The 24060-nt window shown below is 42.2% G+C and overlaps 1 protein-coding gene across 1 annotated transcript in view; it reads left to right on the top strand.

Moving 5' to 3' along the window:
• UGGT2 (UDP-glucose glycoprotein glucosyltransferase 2) overlaps positions 1-24060 on the top strand; it is a 246877-nt gene that overhangs the window by 171709 nt on the left and 51108 nt on the right. The window contains exons 24-28 of the mRNA XM_019524912.1: positions 6214-6309; positions 8256-8358; positions 12678-12757; positions 20065-20254; positions 23874-24032. Of these exons, the coding sequence (XP_019380457.1) occupies positions 6214-6309; positions 8256-8358; positions 12678-12757; positions 20065-20254; positions 23874-24032 (628 nt within the window). The remainder of the gene's footprint in view (positions 1-6213; positions 6310-8255; positions 8359-12677; positions 12758-20064; positions 20255-23873; positions 24033-24060) is intronic.

The following is a 24060-nucleotide window of genomic DNA, read 5'->3' as shown; positions in this document are numbered from 1 at the left end:
CAAGGCCGAAGAAACTGCAAAGTTAAATCACAAAAAGAATGCATGAGATGCAACATTGAAGGAACTGAGGAGAGCAAGGAGTGCTGTTCTACAAAGCTCAAGGCACTGTGCCAGTGATTACTGGCTGTGACTGGGGAGAAATACAATCCATATTTGACACTGGAAGCATCAGCAACATGTAGGATGGAATCAAGAAGGCAACAGGTCTAAATGCAAAGTCATAAGTTCCATTAAAGACAACATCAGGAGGAGTCATAACAGACTGAAAGCAACAGATGGAAAGATGGAACATCATCTTTTATTCTATTCAAGAGAAAGTGACTTTACTGACAGCTCTTAATTTTATTGAGAGTCTGTCTGTTCTCAAAGAGCTTGATGATATTCCAACTGTTGAGGACCTAAGTAAGGCCATAGAAAATCTAGTGATTGGTAAGGGAAATGCAGTGTTCCTGCATAAGTGATCAAGTATGGGAAACGTGTGCTTACGTTCTTACAGCTGAACAGTAGGGACAGTGCCACAAGATATGCAATATGCCAATATAGTTGCTCTGTACAAACATAAAGGCTACTGCAGTGATTGTAACAACTATCGTGGCATTTCACTACTAAACAATGCTGTAAAGATCCTTGCTTGGGTGCCGCTTAAAAGACTTCAGAACCTTGCCGACTATGTTTACCCACACAATGCAGCTTCAGAGCTAGTAGATCCACCATAGATATTATCTTCTCATTTTGACAATTCTGAGAAAAATGTGGGGAACAAAGGGGAGACCCCTCTGTATTGCTTTCATTGATCTGGCTAAAGCCTTTGCCTTGTCAAAAGAAAAGGCATCTTCAAATTATTGGGAAAGGTTGGCCATCTACCAGAACTCCTCAGCATAATCTGTTCTTTCCATGATAGAAGTCAGGGAACAGTCAGCTATGATGGATCAATGTCTGAGGCTTTTGAGATTGGAAACAGGGTCAAGCAGGGTTGTGTCCTTTCCCTGACTGTTCAGGATTTTCTTTTCTCTCCCTTTAATGCATGCTTTAGGGACCTCCACTAACAGAATTTATCTACATACACACTCAGATAAAAAATGATTTATCCTTGCACACCTTAAAGTGGAGACTAATGTGTATATAGTTTTGATTTGTGAGCTGCTGTTTGCTAATAACACTACACTGTTATCAGAGAGAGATCAATCACAGAGCTCAATCTGCAGAGTCACATCAGTTGCTTTGGTTGTGCCTGTCAAGAGTTTGGTCTTACAATCAGCATCATGAAGACCAATGTTATGGGCCAGAACACTGGTTTACCACCAGCAATCACCATAGCAGAAAGCATAATGGATGTTGTAACTATTTTGGCTCCATTGCTACTAACAACCTGTCACTTGAGGCTGAATTGAACACCTGTATTGGCAAAGCACCAGGTATCGTGAGCAAACAAGTGTGGAACAGTAGCAAACTGACTGTTAAGACCAAGACTAAAATATATTATGCTTGCATCATCAACACCCTTTTGTATGGCAATGATTCCTGAACCACATAGTCTATTCAAAAAAGCACCTCAGTAGTTTTTACTTACATTGCCTTTGCCACATTCTAAGAATTTCCTGGCAAGTATAAGTTGCCTACACTTAGGTCTTGGAACATGCCAGCATTCTGAGCATCCATTCTCTTCTTAGTCCATGTTAACTTCAGTGGTTTGGTCACTTGCAGATAACAAATGATGGCTGTATACCCAAGAATCTCTTGCACGGACAACACATGGGCTTTCTTTATTTCTGGTTCAAAGATGCTTGCAAGATAAATTTGAAGGCAATGAACATCAAGCCAAATGACTGGGAGAAGATTTCTGAGGATCAGAGTGTTTGGAAGCAGTCTATTAAGCATGTAATGAAGGCTTTTGAGGAAAGAAGAGCCTAACATGCAAAAGAAAGAAGCCTCAGAAAGAACCCTGCACCTGATCCACATTCAGGATTGTTTGATACAAACTTCATAAGCGATAAATGCAGAAGGCACTGTCACTCAAGAATTGAGTTCTACAGGCACACCTGCAGATGTTTAGTGAGTTCATGCCTCATTTGGCATAATTCTATTGTTTGCAAGACAGACAGGTGCCTGCTAATGTCTGAAGGACAGTGTTTACTCAAGACAGAACCAAAAAGTTGGGGCAGAAACCGTTTGAATGGAAATGATGGTACTTGATATAAATATTATGGATCTATAAATTGATTTTATGTACTGATTTCTACTTATGTGCCTTGAGACTCACTCCTTTTCAGGTTCAGAAGAGCTTTTTGAAATAGACAGTCAGTTTAATATCCTCCTAATTTGCATGGATCCACTTTGAAGAGCTTCTTTTTATCTGGATCCTTTACCTAAGGATCTTAGGTGCTACTATTACTGCTGCTATTATTAATATTAATAATAATAGCAATAGTAATAACAACAACAACAACAATAATAAACCTAATCAAACATGTTGTACTTTAGAAATACAGAAATAATTTGGTATGATGTCTGAACAAAAGGAGAAAATGTCAGATCTACTATGCTAATGTAGCACAAAGTCCCTGGCATTTACAGAAAAGGAGTCTTTATTTCCACAGAGAGAGCTCCCAATTAAGCCCAAATAGACTGCTGAAGACTATGCACTTTAGGTTTAACAGATGAAAATAAGTTCTCCGTGTCTGACCAGCTTCTAATATAAATGTCCAGTCGATATAAATAGGATACAGGAAAATTATATTTTTCTTACTACAAATTTGGGATGCCAGGAGTATTCCAGTTTTCTGTGTCTGTGTATCGCTGACATTGTTCATGGGGACTAACAGATTTATAAGGAGAACTACTAGAAAAGCAAAAGCAAGGAAATACAAAAGAGGTCTGATTAGGTGAAGAAATTAATGTTGAGAAGCAGAAGGAACCTGATTCAATCGCCTTAAATGTTCTCTTTATATTTTATAAACAACACCAGAGAATTAATGATACAGAAATAAAGGAATTAAAGAATCTGAGGAACCTCAAGGAGTAAGGAAGATTAAGTGAAAAGACAGACTATTCCTAACTGAGGCTATGGACATGTTACATTTGTGGTGCCATATAAGCTGCTACAGCTCTACAAAGAGTTAATGTGTATTTGTAGCTCTACAAAGATGGCAGATCTACTTGTTTCAGACAGGAACTTCTTTACCAGTGCTACAGGTTGTAGAACCTTATGTAACTAGTGGACAGTTGCATTGTAGCATTTAAAGGGGTCTTTTGGTTGCCTAGCCTCCCATAGCGCTCTGTTTTTCCTCCCTCCTCCAAGGAGGGAAGGAGGGATGAAGAGCAGTGGACCTCCTCTAAAACTAGCAGGGAGCAGAGCTGTAGTTCTGATCTCTGTGATGGCTATCACAGAGCTGCTGCTGGCCCAAGGGACCAGCAATTCTGTTGGGTGACTCTGCTGCTGCCACCACCTGAAACATCTGAAAGCTGACCTTGCCACACAGTGGTGCCACTGGAATAGCAGAGGGATGCCTCTGCACTGTGGGAGAAGCAGCTGGTGATCCTTCTGGTTGGTGGCAGTGATGCAGTGCCAAGAACTGGTGTACTAATGGTGGTGGTAGCATCAGCAGGAACAGTTTTTGCTTCAGGAGCAGTCTTGTTTAGGCGGCCATCATAGAGGACATTCTGGTTTTCTTCTACTCTGTCTTCTATTGATACGAAACCCAATGCTTTTATGTCCTCTATTTTTCTCTTCAAGAGAAAATCAGGGGATTCCTCAAGAGAAAAATAGAGGACATAAAGGCATTGGATTTTGTATCAACAGAGGACAGAGAACAACTGGACTGTCCTTTATAATGGCCACCCTAAGTCTTGTACAGCCAATTCTCTGGGATCAGGACCAACCTGCCTTCTTCCCTGCTTGGAGCAACATACTCTCCCACTGGGAACTGGTAAAGCCTGGCAAAGGCTATCAAACACAGCCCCCAACTGCCTGTGGGGATAGAGGGGGCAAGCAGAACAGTGCTTCTCACCCCTACCATGGGCAGTGGCGAGTGGTGGGGACGATCGCTGTGATAGCCTCTGCTTCCCAGCTGCTGCTATCTGATCACCAGGGATTTGGGTTTTCCATTTGCTGCAGAAATAAAATAAGGATTTTATCCTTTAAAGGAGAAAAATGCAAGAAACCCTGGGTTTCCCCATGTAGACTGGCAGAGTTCTAGCCTGCAAGGGGCTGCTTGGGGCTGAGGGGAGTAGAAGAAGGACTATCAGAGGCAGGGGTGTCACATGCCAGGGCGGTGCACAGTGCCTGGGGAGAAAATGTGTGGCTGAGGGGCCTGGCTGGGGAGCGGGACAGAGCCAAGTGCGGGTCATTGTGGGGAGGGGGGGCAGGCTCCCTGCCACTGCACACACTCCCAGGGAGGGGCTGAGCACCAGAAGCGATGCATTGGAAGGGTATGAGGGACAGATGTCCTCCCCTGATTTTTTGTCTCACAGTGGGACAAGAGGCTGCAGCCTGGCCTGACAGGCACTGGCCAGGAGCTGCCTCTGCACACGAGTGGGTGGGACCCAGCACAGGAAGGCAAAACGGGGTGGCGAGAACTGTTTATGCTGCCACTGCGAGCCATGCACTAGCCATGCCATGATATCTGCCAAGATGGGGTGCCCCCTGCCTGCCGTTGAATTTGGGGAGGACTTGTGCCCCCCTCACTATAGCAGCATGCAGGGGGCACCTCACTGTGTTGGCATGGGGCTCATGGTGGTGGTGGCAGAAACAAGTCTTGCTGCCTCACTCTACCCTCCTGCACTGGGTCTCATGCACCATGCCATGGAGCTCCTGGTGCTGGTCTGGCCAGGCTGCAGCTCTGTGCCCTGTTGGAGGTGCAGAAATTGCGGGAGGTGCACATGCCCCCCACACACACCCAACACTTTTCTCTGGCATTGCCTATGGTTGGGAACACCCCAACCTGCGCCACAGAGCCGCCATCCCCTGCCCCACACACAAACTACCTGCTCTTCACACTTGGAGGCAGGGGGGAGCATGCTGGGAGTGAGGGGCACCAGCGAGGGTGGGGGGGCTGTGGCTTGGGAGTGAGGGGCACTGGCATATCAAGGCTGCTCAGCACCACAAAGCAGCAGGGGGGACAGCTGCAGCTGGACTCTTATCTTGGTGAGGGAAGGGGGCAGGAGGAGCTCTGATTTTCCATGATAAAAAAAACAGTATCAAATATAAAAATATGTAGGTATTTAGAATTTTTTTATTATAATGGTTGAGGCACTGATAGGCTTCCAAATTGCTTTAAAATTGTATGTATGTGTGTGTGTATATATATGTGTGTGTATACCTATGTGTATATATATATGTAGGTATGTGTGTATATATATATGAGTGTGTGTGTGTGTATGTGTGTGTATGTGGCTTTTTTTAATACACACACACATACATACATACATACATACATACATACATACATACATACATACATACATACATACATACATACATACATACATACATATATACACACACACGTAAGTATGTATATGTGTGTGTGTATATTAAAAGAAATGCCACTATATATGGTGGCATTTCATTTTAATCATGAGAAGACATGGATTTTGGGGGGTTTTAATCAGAGATTTTTGGATTTTTTAACAGTGAAAACCTGGATCCCTGCTGATCACTGACAGCTTGTTTCCTTTGCTGGCAGAGAAGAGGGCAGGCTGTCTGTAATAGGGCAGGCTGCTCACTGACAGGCTCCCTTGGGAACAGGTGGGGCAAAAGAGCAACCCCCTATTGCCCCTGGCTCAAGAGTGAACTTTTGAGATAACTGTAGCTCTCTGGCCCCTACAGGATTTCATTTCTGTGGGTACTTTGTAGCACTACAAATGAACATGTAGCCTGTGGGTTCCTCACTGGAGCTGTTGCAGTAAATCTCTTAACCAACAACAGCCAAAAGGAACTGAGGTTTTGAATATAAGTGTATTGTGCCACTCATACAACTGAACTGAATCTTTTTACTTGCTAATATTTATTCCTATAACCCTCCAGAAATCCTCCATAGCTTTAGTATTTCTTGTTTGGTCTCAAACTGGTTTGGAAATTCAAGACAATTTTGTAAAATTGTTGTAACATTAATACCTTTTTAGTATTTTATGTTATATGAGGATACATTAGAATCAACGTTTTATTCCCTTTTGCTACAGAAAAACATATGTTGTTTGTTTTATTTTATTTAGTGCCAGTGATTTGATTATGAAAATAGATGCGCTTCTGTCTTCATTGCCAAAAAAGGAGATGAGACAGGCTGTTCAGTTTCTCAAAGAGCATCACAGGTAAGTTCAGTTTGGATGGAGCAGAACCATGGGACAGATCTGACCCATTGAACATAAGTTTGACACACCTGCCATACATGATTTATGAAAGCATACATTTACCAGGGGCCTGCTGTAATTCATTTTCATAGCTTCAGATGCCTCTAATCAAAAACTTAGTATCTCCTGTTAACCTGATTTGTCAAGCAATAATCCTTGTCAAGCAGAGGAAAAGTTTATCCACCCCATTAGGCTTAATATTACTCAGTTGATATTTTTACCACTGTAACAGGGAACCCTAGCCCTATTACTAAGAGGCAGAGCTGCCCCTTTAAGACCCAGGGCTACAAGAACACCAAGCACCAGGAGGGTAGGTGTTAATAGCCCAACCACCCAGGCCGGTCAGCTGACAGGAAGGAGATAGGCTTCTGGGCACATATAAACCTCAGGGCCAAGGCTGGCAGGGGGAAGGTCTCTGGCAAGCAGCCAGGGAAAGAGAGCTCCTGCACAGCAGAAATACCCTGGAATGCTGTGGCCCCCAGCCAGACTGTTGCTGTGGTCAGTGAGACTCCAGGAGTCTACAAGGTACCCAGAGCTGGGAGGGAAGTGTACACAAGGCTCGAGGAGCAGTTTGGGGTTTTTAAGGAGCCAGGGGTGTGGCTTTATAGGACTTCTATTATGTTATAGCCCAGGGGCGCATATTCACATTATTGTTTGTCTGGTGGACCGGGCTGAAGCTATTTGGGGAGGAGGCGGCCTCAGTGGGGCACACTGCTGTGCAAAGCCCCAGCACTAGGGGGGGCGCAGCAGTGGGGTGATCGGGCCCCAGCGCCAGGAGGGTCATAGTGACAGGGTGATTGGGCCCCAGTGCCAAGTGGGGCACATCGACAGGGTGATCGGGCCCAGCGCTGGAGGGGGCACAGCAACAGGGAGCAATCAGACCCCAGCGCCAGGAGCCACAGCACCAGGTGGTGCAGAGACAGGGGGCAGACCCCAGTGCCAAGAGGCACAGCAATGGAGAGTGAGCTGACCCAATGCCCTAGGGCATAGGTCGACATTTATACCATTTATAATGCGAGCCATGAGCCACCATGTAGGGGAGGTTTGGAGCGGTGGATAGTGACCCCAGTGTTAAATAGGCAGCCTCCCACCTGCGACCTGCGTAACATCATAATTATTGTTCCATCAAGGCATGGCAAGCGAGATAGGTGGGTGGGTAGCCCAGAAACAGAGGGCCAGGCCTCTGTTAGACAGGCGCAGGGATGGACCCCTGTCACAACCACTCTTAGAATTCTTTTAAGTTAAAGTTTTGTCACTGTTGACACTTGCAGCATATTATGGTTCTGGGTGGTACTAGAGGAAACTGAAGAAAAAGTAAGATCGAAAAGATTGTTTTGTTATCCTGGTTTTAGTTTACTTTGATTTTGCATGTCATTTGGTTCTGAGGTATTGTTAAGGTACATTTTTCTTTCATCTTCCGTTTAGTACAGCATATATTTAATTGGTAAATATTTATGGATAGACATAAAAACAATGCTAAATAGCAGCAAACAATAAATAATTAGTCTGAGTCCCTGGGGAAAAAACATTGTTCCCTTATCTCATGCACAAAATCAAGGTTAATTTATTTAATTTTTATTATGCCAATTTTAAATTTCAGCCATTGGAATATTTTGTTTCTAGAGCTTTGAAATAAACAATGATATGTGTTTCATTGTTTATTTCTAAGCAACCTTAAAATTGTTTCATTGTTTAGCTTAGGACATAGCACAAAAGGTTTATTGTGAAAAAAAGGGGAAAAGATGGTAATGAATATTTAGAACAAAATTAAATGTTATATTGAAGAATTCTCAAAAGGTGGTGTAGAGCAGTTAAAATATGATAAATTAAAGCCTAAACTGTTTAGTTGTTATTTTTGAAAGTTTAACTTAGAATTTTTCACATCACTTATTAACATTTTTTAACAGCATAGTAAAAATAGATCCTCAACAGAATGAACCATTCTATGATGTGGTTGCTATCGTTGATCCATTGACAAGAGAAGCACAGAAGATGGCACATTTATTGATTGTAAGACCATGTAGATTTCTTTATTTATATTTTAGTTGTATTTTAACTTATTTTCAACAGTTTTTTTATTTCGATGTGAAATAGAATCTAGCATTATCTGATAGACTGTTTTAATTTAAACTTTCAAACATGTTCAGCAATACAGAAAGTGACTGTCTAATGAAAAGATTTATTTATGACTTCATATCACCATTTGAATAGTTGTTCCTTAAGTGGGCAGTGCTGCCCAAGAATATCTTAAGAAAAATCCTCTACTGTGTGTAGCTTGATAATCGGGGATCCTAGTTTTCTCTGATTTAAAAAAAATCCTCAATTTTCGGTTTAAAAAAGTAACCCCAAATCTACATTTTTCCATGAATATATTAGTGGTGTTTCATTTTAATCATGGAAAAAATGTGGATGTTGGGTTACTTTTTTAAAATGAAAATTGGGAATGTTTTTAAATCAGAGAAAACCAGGATCCCTGTTGATAATCCAGGGATAGAATAGTGTAGATATACAGCTGCTGAATTTATCTTCTTCCTTCATTAGTCACAAAATGTCTATCCCTTTCTTCAGACCCTGTATTGGCTCCCATATCAAATTTAAACTTCTCTATGTCTCCAGACTCGCTCCACCTGGGTTTTGATCCCTGCTGCATCCTGCTAGAAAAAAACCTGAAGCTGATTTCAAACCTAAATTTGTCTAGCTGCAACATTTCAGCCATGAGATCCTATTATAAATTTGTCAGCTATATTGAAGAACTCAAGATCAAAGTCTTTTTCCCTATCTAAATACTTACAGATTGTGATCCAGCAATCCCTTAACCTTCTTTTAGTTAAACTGAGAAAATGGGTTTTCACTATAAGATTTTCCAATCTTATCATCATTCTTATGGGTGTTCAGTGAATCATTTCCAATTTATCAACACTCTTCATGAGCTATTAACCTCCAAACTGATTTCTGTTCCAGAAGAAGTTACATCATTACCAAATACAGAGGTAACATAATTCTGCTCCTACTAGATATCCCCCCATTTTCAAGTCCATAAGAATTTCATTGTGCCGTTTGGCCACAGCATTGCATTGGGAGTGCATTATCTACAATTACCTTCAAGTCCTTTTATTAGTGTCACTGTTTCCTAGGAGTGAGTGCCCTGTCTAGCAAGTATAGACTACATTCTTTGTTCCTAAATGCATGGCTTTCCTGTTAGGCATATGAAAGTAATTGTTTGCTTTCAGGCAGCTGACCACACGCGATGGATTGTTCTGTATCAATGACACATCCTTTAAATTGTTTTTCACTCCCCTAATCTTTTGTGTTATCTGAATATTTTATAAGTGAAGATTTTATGTTTTTATGTAGGTCACTTATAAAAATGTTAAATAGGATAGAGTCATAAATTGGTCTCTACAGGATGACAATAGAAGTACAGCTGCTTGTTATGATTCTTTATTTATAGTTACATTTTGAGATGTGTCAAAATGCCACGTTTAATCCGTGTGTGCAAGTGTGTGTGTCAATGTTGCATCTTCTGTGTTCTTAATTTAAACCTTGTGTGGCACAAAGTCACACAAAGTCAGCCTTATAGACTTCTAAGGGTGAAATCCTATTTCATCTTTAATACACATTAGTACTACTTACGGAACTTTTACACATGCTTTGAGTGGGGGGGGGGCAGCATTTCAATTGCAGTGGCTCCAAGAGTCACTCCAATTAAAGTGCTGCAGTGTCTCATGTATCAGCGTCCTCACGCTTCAAAATGCTGGTGGTGGCGCTTGAACTAAAGCTCGTATGATGAGCTTTAGTTCAAATGCTTCTGCTGCCATTTTTAAGCATAGGGATGCTGATACATGAAACGCGGGAGGCTGCTGCAGCGCAGTAATTACCACAGTCCAGCAGACTCGATTAATTGAGTCTGCCCTGATGCGCTGTAATTACAGCACTTTGGAGCAGCCTCTGCACTCGTGTACAGGCACCCTGTGTGTTCTCAGGTACTCAAGTAAATGCCTTTTTTATTACTTACGCAGAGTTTAAATCCTATTTCCATCTGCTTCCATTTGCACCTACCCCACTGTTCTCTATCCATTTTGTTCAATGAATATTGAACATAAGGTGGAGAAAAGCCATTAGGGGCAAGAACCAGAACCAAGAGCATGACCCTTCTGAAGCAGAGTCCATCTCACTAAGCCACATTCCCTCTGGTTTCTTCATGTGCTGGCTATATATATCTTCCCCACTTGGCTTTCTGGTGGGGCTGAGCTTCAAGAGGAGGTTGTGGGGTATGCTGTGCAGTACTTAACTCATGGTATGGTAGTTATACTAATTGCCTGGGAAGTGAGAGATGTAGGGCCTGTTCAAAACTTGTCTGAGTGATGGACTCTTATAATCTGGAGCTTCCACTCCCTGGAAAAGTGCCATCACCACTAGGATTTGGGACTAAATGGTTGGAGGATCCTCCTGTTCTTTCTCTGCTGAATTGTCACTAGTTGTGGTTTTTTGCCAGTCACACATTTGGTAACTGACAAATAGTTACATGATTACCCAGACAGTCCTATCTTCCACAGAACATATATGGCCATAGTGGAGCCTGTTGTTCATGCTCAGAAGGGCAAGCATAGCTGTGGATGTAATACCTTTCTACTTATCAGACCATGTTGTTAAGCCAAGCACTTGTTAAGATTCTTTTTGCTTCTAGAATAGTTAAAAACACACTGTCTTTAATTGTGCCCACCATAGAGTTTTCCTCTGTCCTTTTGCTTTCCTTACAAATATTCTACTATCTAGCTTTTTAACTTTTATTACTGTATTTACCCAAATCCAAGAGAACTTTGAATTTAAAATGATCACCAATAACTAGATTTTGTTCATGGCAAATTTATAAATGTGTTATAATCTTTCATGCATAGAATCTCATTATTAGCGGGTCATCTTAAAGCCATCCCCTTACTGCTGCAGTCGGATAAGCTCTGACAGAAGAGTCAAGTGGCCAGATTCCTACTCTTTGTTCCCTGCCACCTGTCCTCCCTACCACTTGCCCCGCTGCTGCCTGACTGGCAGTCCCCCTAGTGCCTTTATGCTCTGGTGCCTACCCCCCGCACCTATGATACTTGCCCCCACTGCCATTAGGCCCCCCCGGCACCAGCCCATGTTGTGCCAACATGTGTCAATGAGACTCATGTCCTGTAACTCTTTTTGCCATGCATTATAGGTGAATGCTTAAGGGGCTGGCCATCCAGTCCTTTTAGTGTTATTCAGTGGTGTATGTATGACACCAATTTGTACCCCACTTTGTGCTCATTTTTTAGAGAGCAGATACACAAATGCTCAAGATCCTTTTCTTTTGAGTTGTCAGTAACTTGAAAAAAGTTATAAAGTACCATTTCCCTTCCACTTTTGTCTATTCAATCCTTCTTACAGATGTTGTTAAAATGTAACATTCTAGTCGTGCAAACTGTCATACCAGGTTTCAGTAAAATCAGCTGGTCACATTGGTGCTTGTAAATGAACACTTTTGATTTCTCTTGTTTATCACCCAGACTGGAATTTGTTTTCACCTTTGCTGTCACCATTTTTTCTTTAGTTTTGTTCTTGACATCATGGCTTTATGTTTTGAAGTCTGTGTGTGTGTGTGTGGCTTGAGAGAAACAAAGTGTGCACATTCACAATTTGTGGAACATTTTTGTAGCTGGTTTCTAGTTTTGTCACAACATTAATTCCTTGGCAGTATTACTATTTATGGCACAGATAACAGGTTAATCATGTCCTTCCTAAGTGTAACACCTGCCAGGGCCTGTGGAAACGAGTGAATTATAAATAGACAGTTAAGAAGAAATAGGAGGCTAGGCCGAAATTATTCACATTTCTGTGGAATGAAGAGATTAACATAATCAATCCATCATTGACAGTAACAGCACAATTATTGGAATGTTTGCTAGATTACTATTGCAGAAATATTGATGAAAAGAGCTATGTAAGAACTAAATGATATTGTTTCTTAATGTTTTATCATAGAGATGAACACAGCAATTATTTTAAACAATTTTTTTATGACTTGAAAAATCATACTAAAGTATAGAATACTCAAGATACCCTGTGATAAAAGTTTTTGGGGCACGTAAAATATTTTTGCCTACATAAATTAAAAAATCACTTACTGCAGATAACCTTAATTTTTTTTAAAAAAATTCTTGAACATTCTAATGAATTGGTACTGAAGCTTGATGCACAGTGAAAACATTTGCCAAGAAGGTGATTTCTCCTTATTAAAAGGCCAAAGAAGCTTGATAGATAGCAAAACTAATTTTCCTTAATATAGAAAAATGTTGTTTTTCTACTAGGTACTGAGAGACATTGTCAACATGAAACTGAAGCTTTTTATGAATTGTAGATCTAAACTGTCAGAAGTACCTTTGAAGAGGTGAGTAATATCCTATAGCTGTTTTTAGATACATTATGTAATATGACTTGTACGAGAAGAAATTGCAAATGATACAATCTCTTTAAAAGAAAATCAGTCAAAAACATGTTTTTTCAATAGACCTGATTGCTGTTGCTGGACTAATTGTGGACCTGAGAGATGGGATTGTTAATTTAAGTTGAATGCTACTGAAGCAGTCACTAACCAAAAAAGTTAAAGATTAACTAACTAAATTTGTTTAAGATTGTTACCACTAACGAAATCCCAAATTACAACAAATATATTTACATTTAAAAACTTTGATGAATTACAGTATTGTTCATGATTATTCTTTCAACAGCTAATGTCAAAACACTTGGAAACGTTTAGGAAGCTGTATGTTAACATAGTACTGAAACGCATAAAATCATAGGTTGGATGGGACCTCCAAGGTCATCTGGTGCTCTTGAATGTAAGAATGTTGTTTCTAAATCATCCCTGTCAAATGCTTATCCAGATTCCTCGTAAAAACCTTCAATGAAGGTGATTTCATAACTTTCCTCGGCAGTGTATTCCACTACATTACTGTCTAATAATAAGTAAGATTTTCCTGAGATCTAACCTTAATTTAAAATTTAAAACCAGTTCTTCATGTCTTACCCTGTGTTGCAAGGAAGAACAGTTGTTCTTCCTCTTTTTAATGGCAGCCTTTCTGAAATTTTAAACTACTATCATGTACCCCTGTTAAATCTCCTTTTCTCAAAGCTAAACATACCTAGCTTTCTCAGCCTTTCTTTGTTTGACTTCCCTTCCAATCCCATTATCATTTTTGTTACTCATCTCTGGAGCCCCTAATATCTCCACATCCTTAAAACATGGAGCCTAGAACTACACACAATATTCAAAACAAGACTTAATCAACCTACCTACTCTGAGTAGAGTAGGAGTAGAGTACGACTGTCAACTTATATTGAAGACTCTTGTTGATGTAGCTCAAAATTACATGTGTTCGTTTTGCAACTGCATCACATTGCTGACTCATGATTCTCTGACTCACAGAAACTCCCAGATCTCTTTCAGCAGTGCTATGGCCCAACCATTTATTTCCCATTTATTTGTGTATTTGAGCATTTTGTTATTTTTTTCCAAGGTATAGCAGCTTACATTTATCTTCATGGAGTTTCATTCTGTTGCCTGTAGCCAAATTCTACAATCTAAGATCCTTTTGAATTCTGCTCCTTCTTCTAGTTGCTTATTCCCCACTCCATTGTAAATATTATTGCCAGTGGCTCTGAGAATAGTTCTGCCAGTTTCTTTAGCACCTTGGGATGAATTTTGTGAGGACTTTAGATTCATTCAAATTACTCAAGAACTTTTTGATGCTCTCTCTAGTTATCATGACTCCTAGCCTTTCCCCTTCTTTGCCTATGTTATTTTTTTAGCTGTCTGGTTACTGTTTATCCTTTTTTGTGAAGAGTGAAGCACAGTAGTTGCTGAGCAGCTCTCCCTTTTTTGCATCTTCCATTAATAGCGCATTGTATTGGGTTTTTTTTGCTTTGACTTTATTCAGCAACAAAGAAACCAGATCATTGTACCAAAATAATTAAATCATTTGTTACAATATTTTGAATTCCCTGGAATTGTTTTGTGCGTTATTTCAGGCATAAAATAGGTTCTGTGCAGGAAATTAATCATTATAGGGCTTCATACTTACTAGGATCATTTGAATTTGCTTACATATATAGAATGGTCTAATTTTTCTGCCTCCTGTCTAGTTTTCTGCCTTGTTTTTGTTGTATTCTGAAGTTGATGGATGTGTAATACATTTAGTTTGTACGAATAGTCAAAAGCATATGTTTGGTAAAGGTTTAATTTTGATGTCTGAAGTGCCTCCCTCACTTGAGTTTGAACTCATAAATACTTTCATACAGTGTGTGTGTGTGTGTGAGAGAGAGAGAGAGAGAGAGAGAGAGAGAGAATGTTAATTTTGTGTCTGTTTTTATTTAGAAACATCCAGTTTCTGTAAATATTATCAAACTAACTCCTCTCATGCATTAATATAATGAAAAATGACAGTTACTTAGTATTGTTAACAAGTTCAGTGTCTGAGGACGAAGATAGATAAGTTGGAAGAATATTAATACGTTTATTTGCCAGTGCTTTATTCTATACCAGTATTTGTGTGGAACATAGTTTCATCCATTGTGCGTTTGTAACTTTCATTACATCAATCTGCTATTAATACTGCTTGATGATGTTTCATGTTAATTTACATAATGGTAATTGCCATTCTCTTTGCTTCTAGATGATCAAATATTAGTGGCTGTATCAAGTTCAGCCACTACTATTTTTGTGTAAATATCAGCACTGATATTTATTTGCATATCAGTACTACATACCTCCTCATAAAGCAGAATAAAGAAAAAAAGCTTTTTTTCAGAGCCTTACCTGCCATGGCATCAGCTCACCTAGGACAGAATGTTCTGGCTGCATGAAGCAGGATGGATTACTATTGTCAGCATCACATCTTGCTGCTTGTCTAGCAGTGTCACGGGGGCACTTAGGCACTTAGGCCCCGTGCCTAAGTAAGGATTAGAGCAGATGCCAATCACCAGGGCAGCTCAGCTGCGGGTTGCTAGAGCAACCAGAGGGGTCATGTGACCGGAAGGGGGCAGGGCCGGGCCCTTATAAACAGCTAGGCCGGAGCCTGGCTGGCAGTTCCCTTCTGGCAGCCTGCGTGTAAGAGCTCTGCGGGAGAGCTAGACTGAGCAGTGCCGCTTGGCACATAGAGGGCTGCATTATGGTGCAGGCGGAGAGAAGCCTGACCAGAAGGCTTTGGCCCGAGAGCCAGGATGGCTGGGACTTGATGTAGAAGCCGGTAGGCTGATTGTGTTGTTATAGCCGGTGGGCTTATGATTTGGGTTGCAGCCGGTTGGCTTATGATTCAGTTGTGTGTATCATCCGGAGGACCGGGTGAGGCTGTAGGGGTGTGAGGAGGCCTCACAGGAGCTCCCCAGTAGTCTGGGGGTTCCTGGGTGCCCTGTGCGGGCACTGAGCAGCACCGGGAAGGCGCAGCAGCTTGGCACCAGAGTGGTGCGGTGTGTGGGGTTGAGACCCCGGCCCGAGAGGGCAGTATTCGGCCCAATGAGGGCCTAGGAACCGGAGAAAGGTCAGGGGGCCAGGCACAGCTGCATGCCACCTGAGCCCCAGTGCCGAGAAGCCCGAGACCGGGCTGGCGCGTAGGCTCGGCGGGAGCCAAGGGCGCGCAGCGTGGAGCAGGCCCAGCGAGGGCAAGCGCCTAAGAGGCGCGTGGCATAGGGACCCGGAGAAGGGTCAGGGGCCAGGCACGGCTGCATGCCACCTGAGCCCCAACGCCGGGAAGCCCGAGGCAGGGCTGGCTCGGAGGGAGCCAAGAGGCTCGGAGGGAGCCAAGGGCGCGCGCAGTGTGGAGCAGGCTCCAGCGAGGGCAAGCGCACAAGAGGTGCGTGCCCTAGGGACCCTGAGAAGGGTCAGGGACCAGGCACGGCTGCACGCCACCTGAGCCCCAGCGCCAGGAATCCCAAGACAGGGCTGGCCCAGAGGCTCGGCGAGCCAAGGGCGTGAGCAGCGTGGAGAGGCTCGGCGGAAGCAGGCTCCAGGAGAGTTGCGGGCACGAGAGTGTGGGACCGGCTAAGAGAGAGCCACTGGCGCGAGGAGCGCAGACAAAGGCCCCAGTGAGAGGCAGGAGGGGCAAGAGCATGGGAAGCACGTGGCCTAGGCCCCTGGGGGGGGACCAGCCGGTAAGAGTGAAGCCCGGGGAGGGCTAGCAGAAGCTGGGAGACGCAAGAACGTCAAGAACAGCTGCGAGGCTTGGGGCGTGCTAAAGGGGAGGTAGGAGGCACGCATAGCCCATAAGGCTGGGGGTGCACCAAGTCACCCTAAGATCACAGGAGATCATAGGCAGCCTCCCATATTACCTTAAATAAGAACAAAGATGTGGCGGGCGAGAATCCGAGGGTGCTAGATCTCCTAATTGCCACGGAAAGGGGGCGCTAGCGGGATCACGGCCGCTCGCAGGCCCCACTCCGTGACAATCAGCTACTTCCAGTTCAGCAGTGTTAGTGTTAAAGTGTTAAATTTCCACCTTTTACCTTTGCAGCAAGGCAGGGCAAGTGACACTGTCAGTAGAATCCTACCCCTGTTTCATGTGGCCATAAGGTTCCATGTGGCCTAGGGCTTCTCATGGCAGCCTCAACTGCCTGTACACAAATGCCAGGAGCTTGGGTAACATGCAAGAGGAGCTGGCCCTTTTCCTGACCAACAATGATTATGATCTCATAGGGATAATGGAGACCTGGTGGGACTCCTCCTACAACTGGTTGGTAGGTATAGAAGGCTCTACCCTCTACAGGAGAGATCGTGTTGGAAAGAGGGGTGGAGATGTAGCTCTCTATGTCAAGGAGCAGTACAATTCCCTTCAAACTGAATTCATTAACCATGGAAGGTGCCTTGAGACCCTCTGGGTTAAAATAGAAGGGGTACATGGGGAAGGGAATATACTCGTAGGAGTCTATTACAGACCTCCTAACCAAGAAGAACTGGATCTTGAATTCAGTGGGGAACTGGCCACGCCCACATGTTCCTGATGTATGATCATCACGGGAGATTTCAACCTCCGTGACATCTTGTGGGATGAGCACATGACCAGGTCTGACCAGTCGTGTAACTTCCTCGCCTGCACTGATGACGTGTACCTAACGCAAGGGGTCTACAGGTCAATTAGGGGAGAGGCACTGCTGGATATGGTTCTGGCTAAAGGTGATGATCTGGTGAGTGATCTGGGGATCAAGGGCAAACTTGGTGACAGTGACCATGATCTGATTACTTTCTGTGTCCAACATAGGGTAGGCAAATCCCTTAGTAAAACAGAAATCCTCAACTTTGGGAAGGCTGACTTCCAGAAACTCAGGAGACTGGTCAGTCAGGCACTAAGGGACCATGGCCCCCTAGGAACGGGAGTCCATGAGGAATGGTTGTTCCTAAAGAACTCAATCCTCAGTGTGCAAGGGAAGTCCATCCCATCTTGCAGGAAATGCAGTCAGAGGGCAGGGAAGCCCGCTTGGCTCAACAGGGAACTTCTGGGTCTCCTGAAACAAAAAAGAGAAGCGTACACCAGATGGAAAACTAGAATCATCACCAAGGAGGACAACTCAGCAGTAGCCCAAGGGGGTCACACTGTCAGACAGGATGCAGAGCAACCAAGACTCAGGAGATGGGCCCACAATTGACATAGATCAAGTGAGAGAACATGTGGAGAGGCTTGACTTCCATTAGTCCATGGGCCCAGACGGATTACACCCCAGAGTCTTAAAAGAGCTGGAAGACATCATAGCATGCCCTATGGCCAAGATATTTCAATGCTCATGGTGCTTGTGTGATGTATCGGAAGACTGGAAAAGAACCAACATGGTCTCAGTCTTCAAGAAAGGGAAGAAAGAAGGTCCAGGGAATTACAGATCTATCAGTCTGACATCCATCCCTAGAAAAATCTTGGAGAAAATTATCGAAGGATCCATCTGCAATAGGCTAACAGAAGGCAACCTACTGAATGCCAGCCAACATGGTTTTATTACTGGAAGGTCATGTCTGACCAACCTCCAAAGGCTGGGGAACTGGCTCCAGGTTTGGACCCAAAAGACACTAGTTGATGGGAACAAATCAATGTGGCACAAGGTTACCAGTGGAGTCCCCCAGGGCTCAGTGTTCAGGCCGGTACTCTTCAATATCTTCATTAATAACCTGGGTTTGGGCATCAGATGCAGACAGACAAAGTTCGCGGATTACACTAAACTATGGGGGAAGACGGTCACACTGGAGGACAGGCTGGAGATACAGCCAACCTGGACACACTTGCAAAGTGGGTGGACCAAAACCTGATGTCATTCAATGTAGAGAAATGCAGGGTACTCCAGTCTGGGAGGAAAAACCCAGCATCATACTTATAGGCTCGGCAGTGCTACGCTTGCTAGGGATTTGGGGGTCTTGATTGACCACAAGATGAACGTGAGCACCCAATGCGATGCTGTGGCCAAGAAAACTAATTCTGACATGCATCTACTGATGCATTTTGAGGAAAACCAGGGACGTCATCCTCCCACTTTACTTGGTCTTAGTGAGGCTGCAGCTGGAGTACTGTGTCCAGTTTTGGGCCTCCCACTTCAGGAGGGATGTGGATAAGCTCAAGAGAGTCCAGAGGAGAGCCACCCATATGATCAAAGGCCAAGAAAGCAAACCTTATGAGGAGAAGCTGAGGGACATGGGATTCTTCAGCCTGGTGAAGAGAAGGCTCACAGCATGGAGCCTTCTGTGTCCTCACTTAAGACATGCACACCAAATTTTGTTGGATAATTTTCAGAGAAAGGTATATGTATGCAAATAAATACATTGTCTATCTATTGCATTTAATTTGATGTTTCTTAATTGCTTTTATAAAAGAGCATATTTTTATATTATTGAAATAGCAGCACACACAACCTAATTTTTTTTATTTTCAGCTTGCTTTTACAGAGTCATTTCTGCACAAATTGCCAGTGTTAATTTTGATGAACTATTACGTTTTGTTCTGGGAAGAAATAAAACTTTGCAATGAAATCAGCTCTTTATTTTGCAAACCAGAATTGTCTAGTCAAGACTCCGAGTTCTTGGCTAGTTCCATCCTAATTCCCTGTCATGTTTCTTCAAAATTAAGTTAGTACTGGCTAGCTAGTATTCCATGTCCTTGTTAATCTTCTAAAATATTAGTTGTATGATAGATTGAGCCATCAAGGCATAATCTTAGCAGTTCACTAATCTAATGAAGGGAGATAGCTCTCATTTTCTTTATCCCCCCCCTTCTTCTGTTGGAGCTATTGGCAAAAGTCTCTTTCTTCTCCTCTTATTCCATCAGGTGTTGCTGCTACTTTACTTAGTGGCAGGAACTCTAGCAGACCAAGAAAACTCCATATGCAGACTGTCTCCTGTTGTTCACACTTCAGATTCTTTCTCTTTGTCCTCACTTGTATCAGTCAGTGAGAATACAGAAGGAGGTATATCTTCACTCTCCCCAGACAGAATAAGTAAAATAGAAGCATTTGTCAAATGTTTGTTAGCCCATGTGAGTAGGGATAATATTACATGAGCGCATTTCACAAGGACATGGAACTGCCATGCCTGCAAGCACTGTTGATTTTGTAAATGGATTCCAGACATTCATTGTATTTTACCACATTTGTACAAGAACTTCACAATACTTAAAGCTCAGCTTTTGTAGTGTATAATGTGTAATTTTTTAATATTATTATTTCCAACAGCTTTTATCGTTTTGTTTTGGAACCAGAGCTGACTTCCGGGGCCAACAACCTGTTTCCTTCTGAGCCTGTGGCAAAATTCCTAGAAATGCCAGAATCACCTCTGTTGACTCTAAATATGATCACTCCTGAAAGCTGGTTGGTTGAAGCAGTAAACAGTTCCTATGATCTTGATAACATTCACTTAGAGGATGTAAGTAGTAATTTTTGAGCACCTGTGAAAATCATACTGGAGCATATAAACAGAAATCTTCTCTAATGATTTTTTCATAAAATGCTTAATATTCAATCTAGCAAATTGTTTGGTTAACTTTTCCCCCATTTAAATTCTTATCTTCTTTCAAAAACCTTTCTGCAACTTTCCCTCCTTTAAAATAATTAATCAAAGCCTTAATAATTGAAGTAATGAGTTATAGAAGAAAACCGAAAAAAAATTATGCTTGGAGCATGAAATATAATACAAGCAGTTAATGGATGTCTTGGAGCACTAGCATATTTATGAAAGTGCACATTTTCTGGGAGTAAAACTTAAACAATGAAGTAGGCATTCCATATGTTCTGGATGTTTCATCTCCTTTTTCCAATTATATGTATGTCATCTGGCAGTAACTATCTTTCTCTCTGGCATCATTATTGTGTCATATTGCAATTTGATCTTTAACAGTTTATCTCTGAGGTTATAACATACTTTCAGAGTGTGGACCACATTAATTGAGAGCAAGAATATTATACACTCCCTCTCCTAACTGCTTCTAGTTATAGTTGCTTTGTGGATCATCATGTTAACAATCACTGAACTGAATCTGTATTATTTGTACATTTTGTTAATGGACATGGATAATATTTAATTTAGTTCTCATTTCCATTTAAATTTTCCTTATGCCATGGGGCTCTGAGCATGCACTTGTAATACTTAATCAGAAGAGTAGTTCAGTATCAGCTGGAGCAGTGATTCTCAACCAGGGTGCCATGGTACCCTGTTAACACTGTAAGGTATACATATACACTGTAAGGTTAACACATAAGGTATACCACAAAATAAATTCAGAGATTTCCAGAAGCATTACAAACATTCTTATCTGATGCGGTCTTTCTGTGATCTTTGCCACGAAAGAATGGATCTATTATTTTTCTGTAGTCAAAAAACACAGGAAAACTAAGAGCTGGTATTTTCCATGAGATGCCTTGAGTCTAAAATGACTTAGAACTACTGAACTAGAGCTTTTTGTCCAGCAGTTTTATCATGCATTTTTTTCAAAATAAGGTGTAAAATATGGAAATTATTATTTTAAGCTATATTTTTAAGTTGCATGCTTTTGAGTTTTAATACTGTAAGATTCTTTTATAAGTATTGCTTATAGCAACCCATTTCGAAACTTACGTTAGAATTACTACTACATTTATGATAAGACAGGTGAAAAGAAGTAAAAGTTTTATCCTACTTTGCCAGAGTTCCCTTTTCAATGGAAAGACCAATCAGCCTCAGTAATAATTAAATTAACATCTATGAAATTTTTAGACCCTTTGCCACTGAGTGCAAATGATCTATGTCATGACAACATCTAGATGACTTACTGATTGGTATAAATGAGACAAAAGTATTAGCACTTATAAGAAATATAGTAGGGAAAATAAAAGTAGCTGAATTTCAAGTAAATATTTTTTTCAGTAGATAGAATTACTATTGAGGCCCTTCAAAACTTTTTTTTAAATTTCTTAGTACTAAATTAGAAATCCACATATGTACACAAGGGCAAATTGAACTGGAAAAAAAGTTCCTAGTTAAGAATTAAGTTCTTGTTCTTGTTTCAGTTTTATGAATTGCTTTTAATCCCAAATTTTAATATCTTATTTGTGTTTGAAAATGCTAAAAATGGAATACTGCATGGTTCATGGAATTTGGAGTTGAAGTTATTTAGTATTCAAAGTTGCATCTATGCTGATGGCTTATATTAAATGATCTAATATTGTCAGCCTATTTCTAGCTGTCTTTGTTTAAAAAAAAGCCACAAACATGCATTTACAATTAGCACTCTTGCTGGCAATAGAATAAAAGGACCAGAGATTCTGGTTCCTGGAAAACTAAATACTTTTTCATTCCTAGAAGTAGATAGTCTATAACAGTTTTTAATAGAAATGAGAAAGCTTGGATCACCAGCCGAATCATTCTGATTTTGCTTAGCACAGTAAATTGAATGTCCACCTAATGAGTAATGTTCTGGGTATTATTTATAGGCTATTATTATTTATTTGATGTTATTCTCTTTCTCTCTCTCTCTCTCCTTGTGTGTGTGTATACACACACAGATAAACATATAGATATATTTATATAGAGAAAGAGAATATGTATTTAAATAACATGTATCTCCAGCAGTTTTATTTTTGCTGTGTCTACTATGTGTACAACTATGGGACTTTATTCTACAAACTTATTGATCCATTAATTTTAATGAACAATAAATGTACTCAAAATGGCAACACAGAAAGATTTACATCTACCTAAGCTTTTCATATTGAAGGTATATAGTGAACAAGATGATGATGATGATTACTAGGGCTGTGCAAAGCTTCTGCCCAATTCAGGGACCAAATCTCTGAATCCAGATCAAATTGGGAGACCAGTTAAAAGCTCTGAATTGATTCGAACCACCCGAATCATTTTGGAAAAAGATTCAGAAAAGATTTGGCGAATCGGCCTCCAGCTGGTAAGTATGTTAGGAAGCGGGGAGGGAAAGGGCATTGGGGGGGTAGGGATTGGGGCTGGAACAAGCTGTCCAGCCAGGGCAGAGGGCATGGGACTCAGGGAGGGGGGCAGGGGGTGCAAGATGTGGGTGCGGCAGCACTCAGAGTGGGGGCTATGCCCTGCTGCCACTTGCCCAGCTGGGGTGGCGGGGGGCAGGATGCTGGCACAGATCGCTTCGGGCGGAAGGGGGAAAGTGGCAGCATGGCATAGTCCCTGCTCCCAGCACTGCCATACCCACATCCTGTGCCCTCCCGCACTGGCTGGCAAGCAATGCCGGCCCCGCTGTACCAGCTGGCAAGCAGCATCAGTGCAGAATCCCTGCACTGATGTGGGCATGGCAGCATTGGGAGTAGGAGCTATGACCTGCTGCTGCTTGCCCACCTGGCATGGGGGGTTGTGCGATGCAGGCATGGCTCACTCCAGGCAGAAGGGGGCAAGTAGCAGCAGGGCATAGCCCCTGCTACCAGCGCTGCTGTGCCCACATCAGCACTGGGAACAGGGACTATGCTCTAGAGTCACTTGCCAGCTGGCAAAGAGAGGTGCAGTATGTGGGTGCAGCAGCGCTGGGAGTGGGGGTTATGCCCTGTTGTCTCTTGCCCCCATCTGCCCGGAACAAGCCATGCCTGCATCCCACCCTGGCTGGACAAGCGGCAGAAAGGCAGAGCCCTCGCTCCAAGCACTGCCATGCCTACATCCCACACCCCTGCACCCCCTTGCCCCAGCCGGGAAACTTGTCCCAGCCCCAGTCCTTCCCTCCTCCTTATATATGCTCCTTCCCAACCCCAGCAGACTTACCAGCTGGAGGCAGCTGTGTCAGCTGCCTGTTTAGTCTATGGCTGAATCTCCTGAAGTGGTGCCAAATCTTTTGGATCTGATTCAGCCGAATCAAATCGGGACAGTAATTTGAATCTCTGAAATGAACCACTGTCCTCTGAATTGGCTGAATCTGAACCTGAAGCAAATACTTATCGCTTTGCACAGGCCTAATGGTTACTATTACATTATATTTGCTTCATTTTAAGAGATTAAAATGCCAGATATTGTAGTGATAAAATATTGATTTCCACAGATAGAAGGAATTGTTACAGCAGAATATGAACTGGAATATCTATTACTTGAAGGACATTGCTTTGATATGACTACGGGACAACCTCCTCAGGGCTTACAGTTCACACTAGGCATGAAGAGTAATCCTGTTATGGTTGATACCATAGTGATGGCCAACTTGGTATGTATTACCTAAGAAAGAAATATTT

Source organism: Gavialis gangeticus, unplaced genomic scaffold, assembly GCF_001723915.1.
Source record: "Gavialis gangeticus isolate Ggan-Ray unplaced genomic scaffold, GavGan_comp1, whole genome shotgun sequence".
Classification (NCBI taxonomy): domain Eukaryota; kingdom Metazoa; phylum Chordata; order Crocodylia; family Gavialidae; genus Gavialis; species Gavialis gangeticus.
The sequence above is the reverse complement of the archived record's forward strand: the minus strand, read 5'-3'. Positions and strand labels throughout refer to the sequence as shown.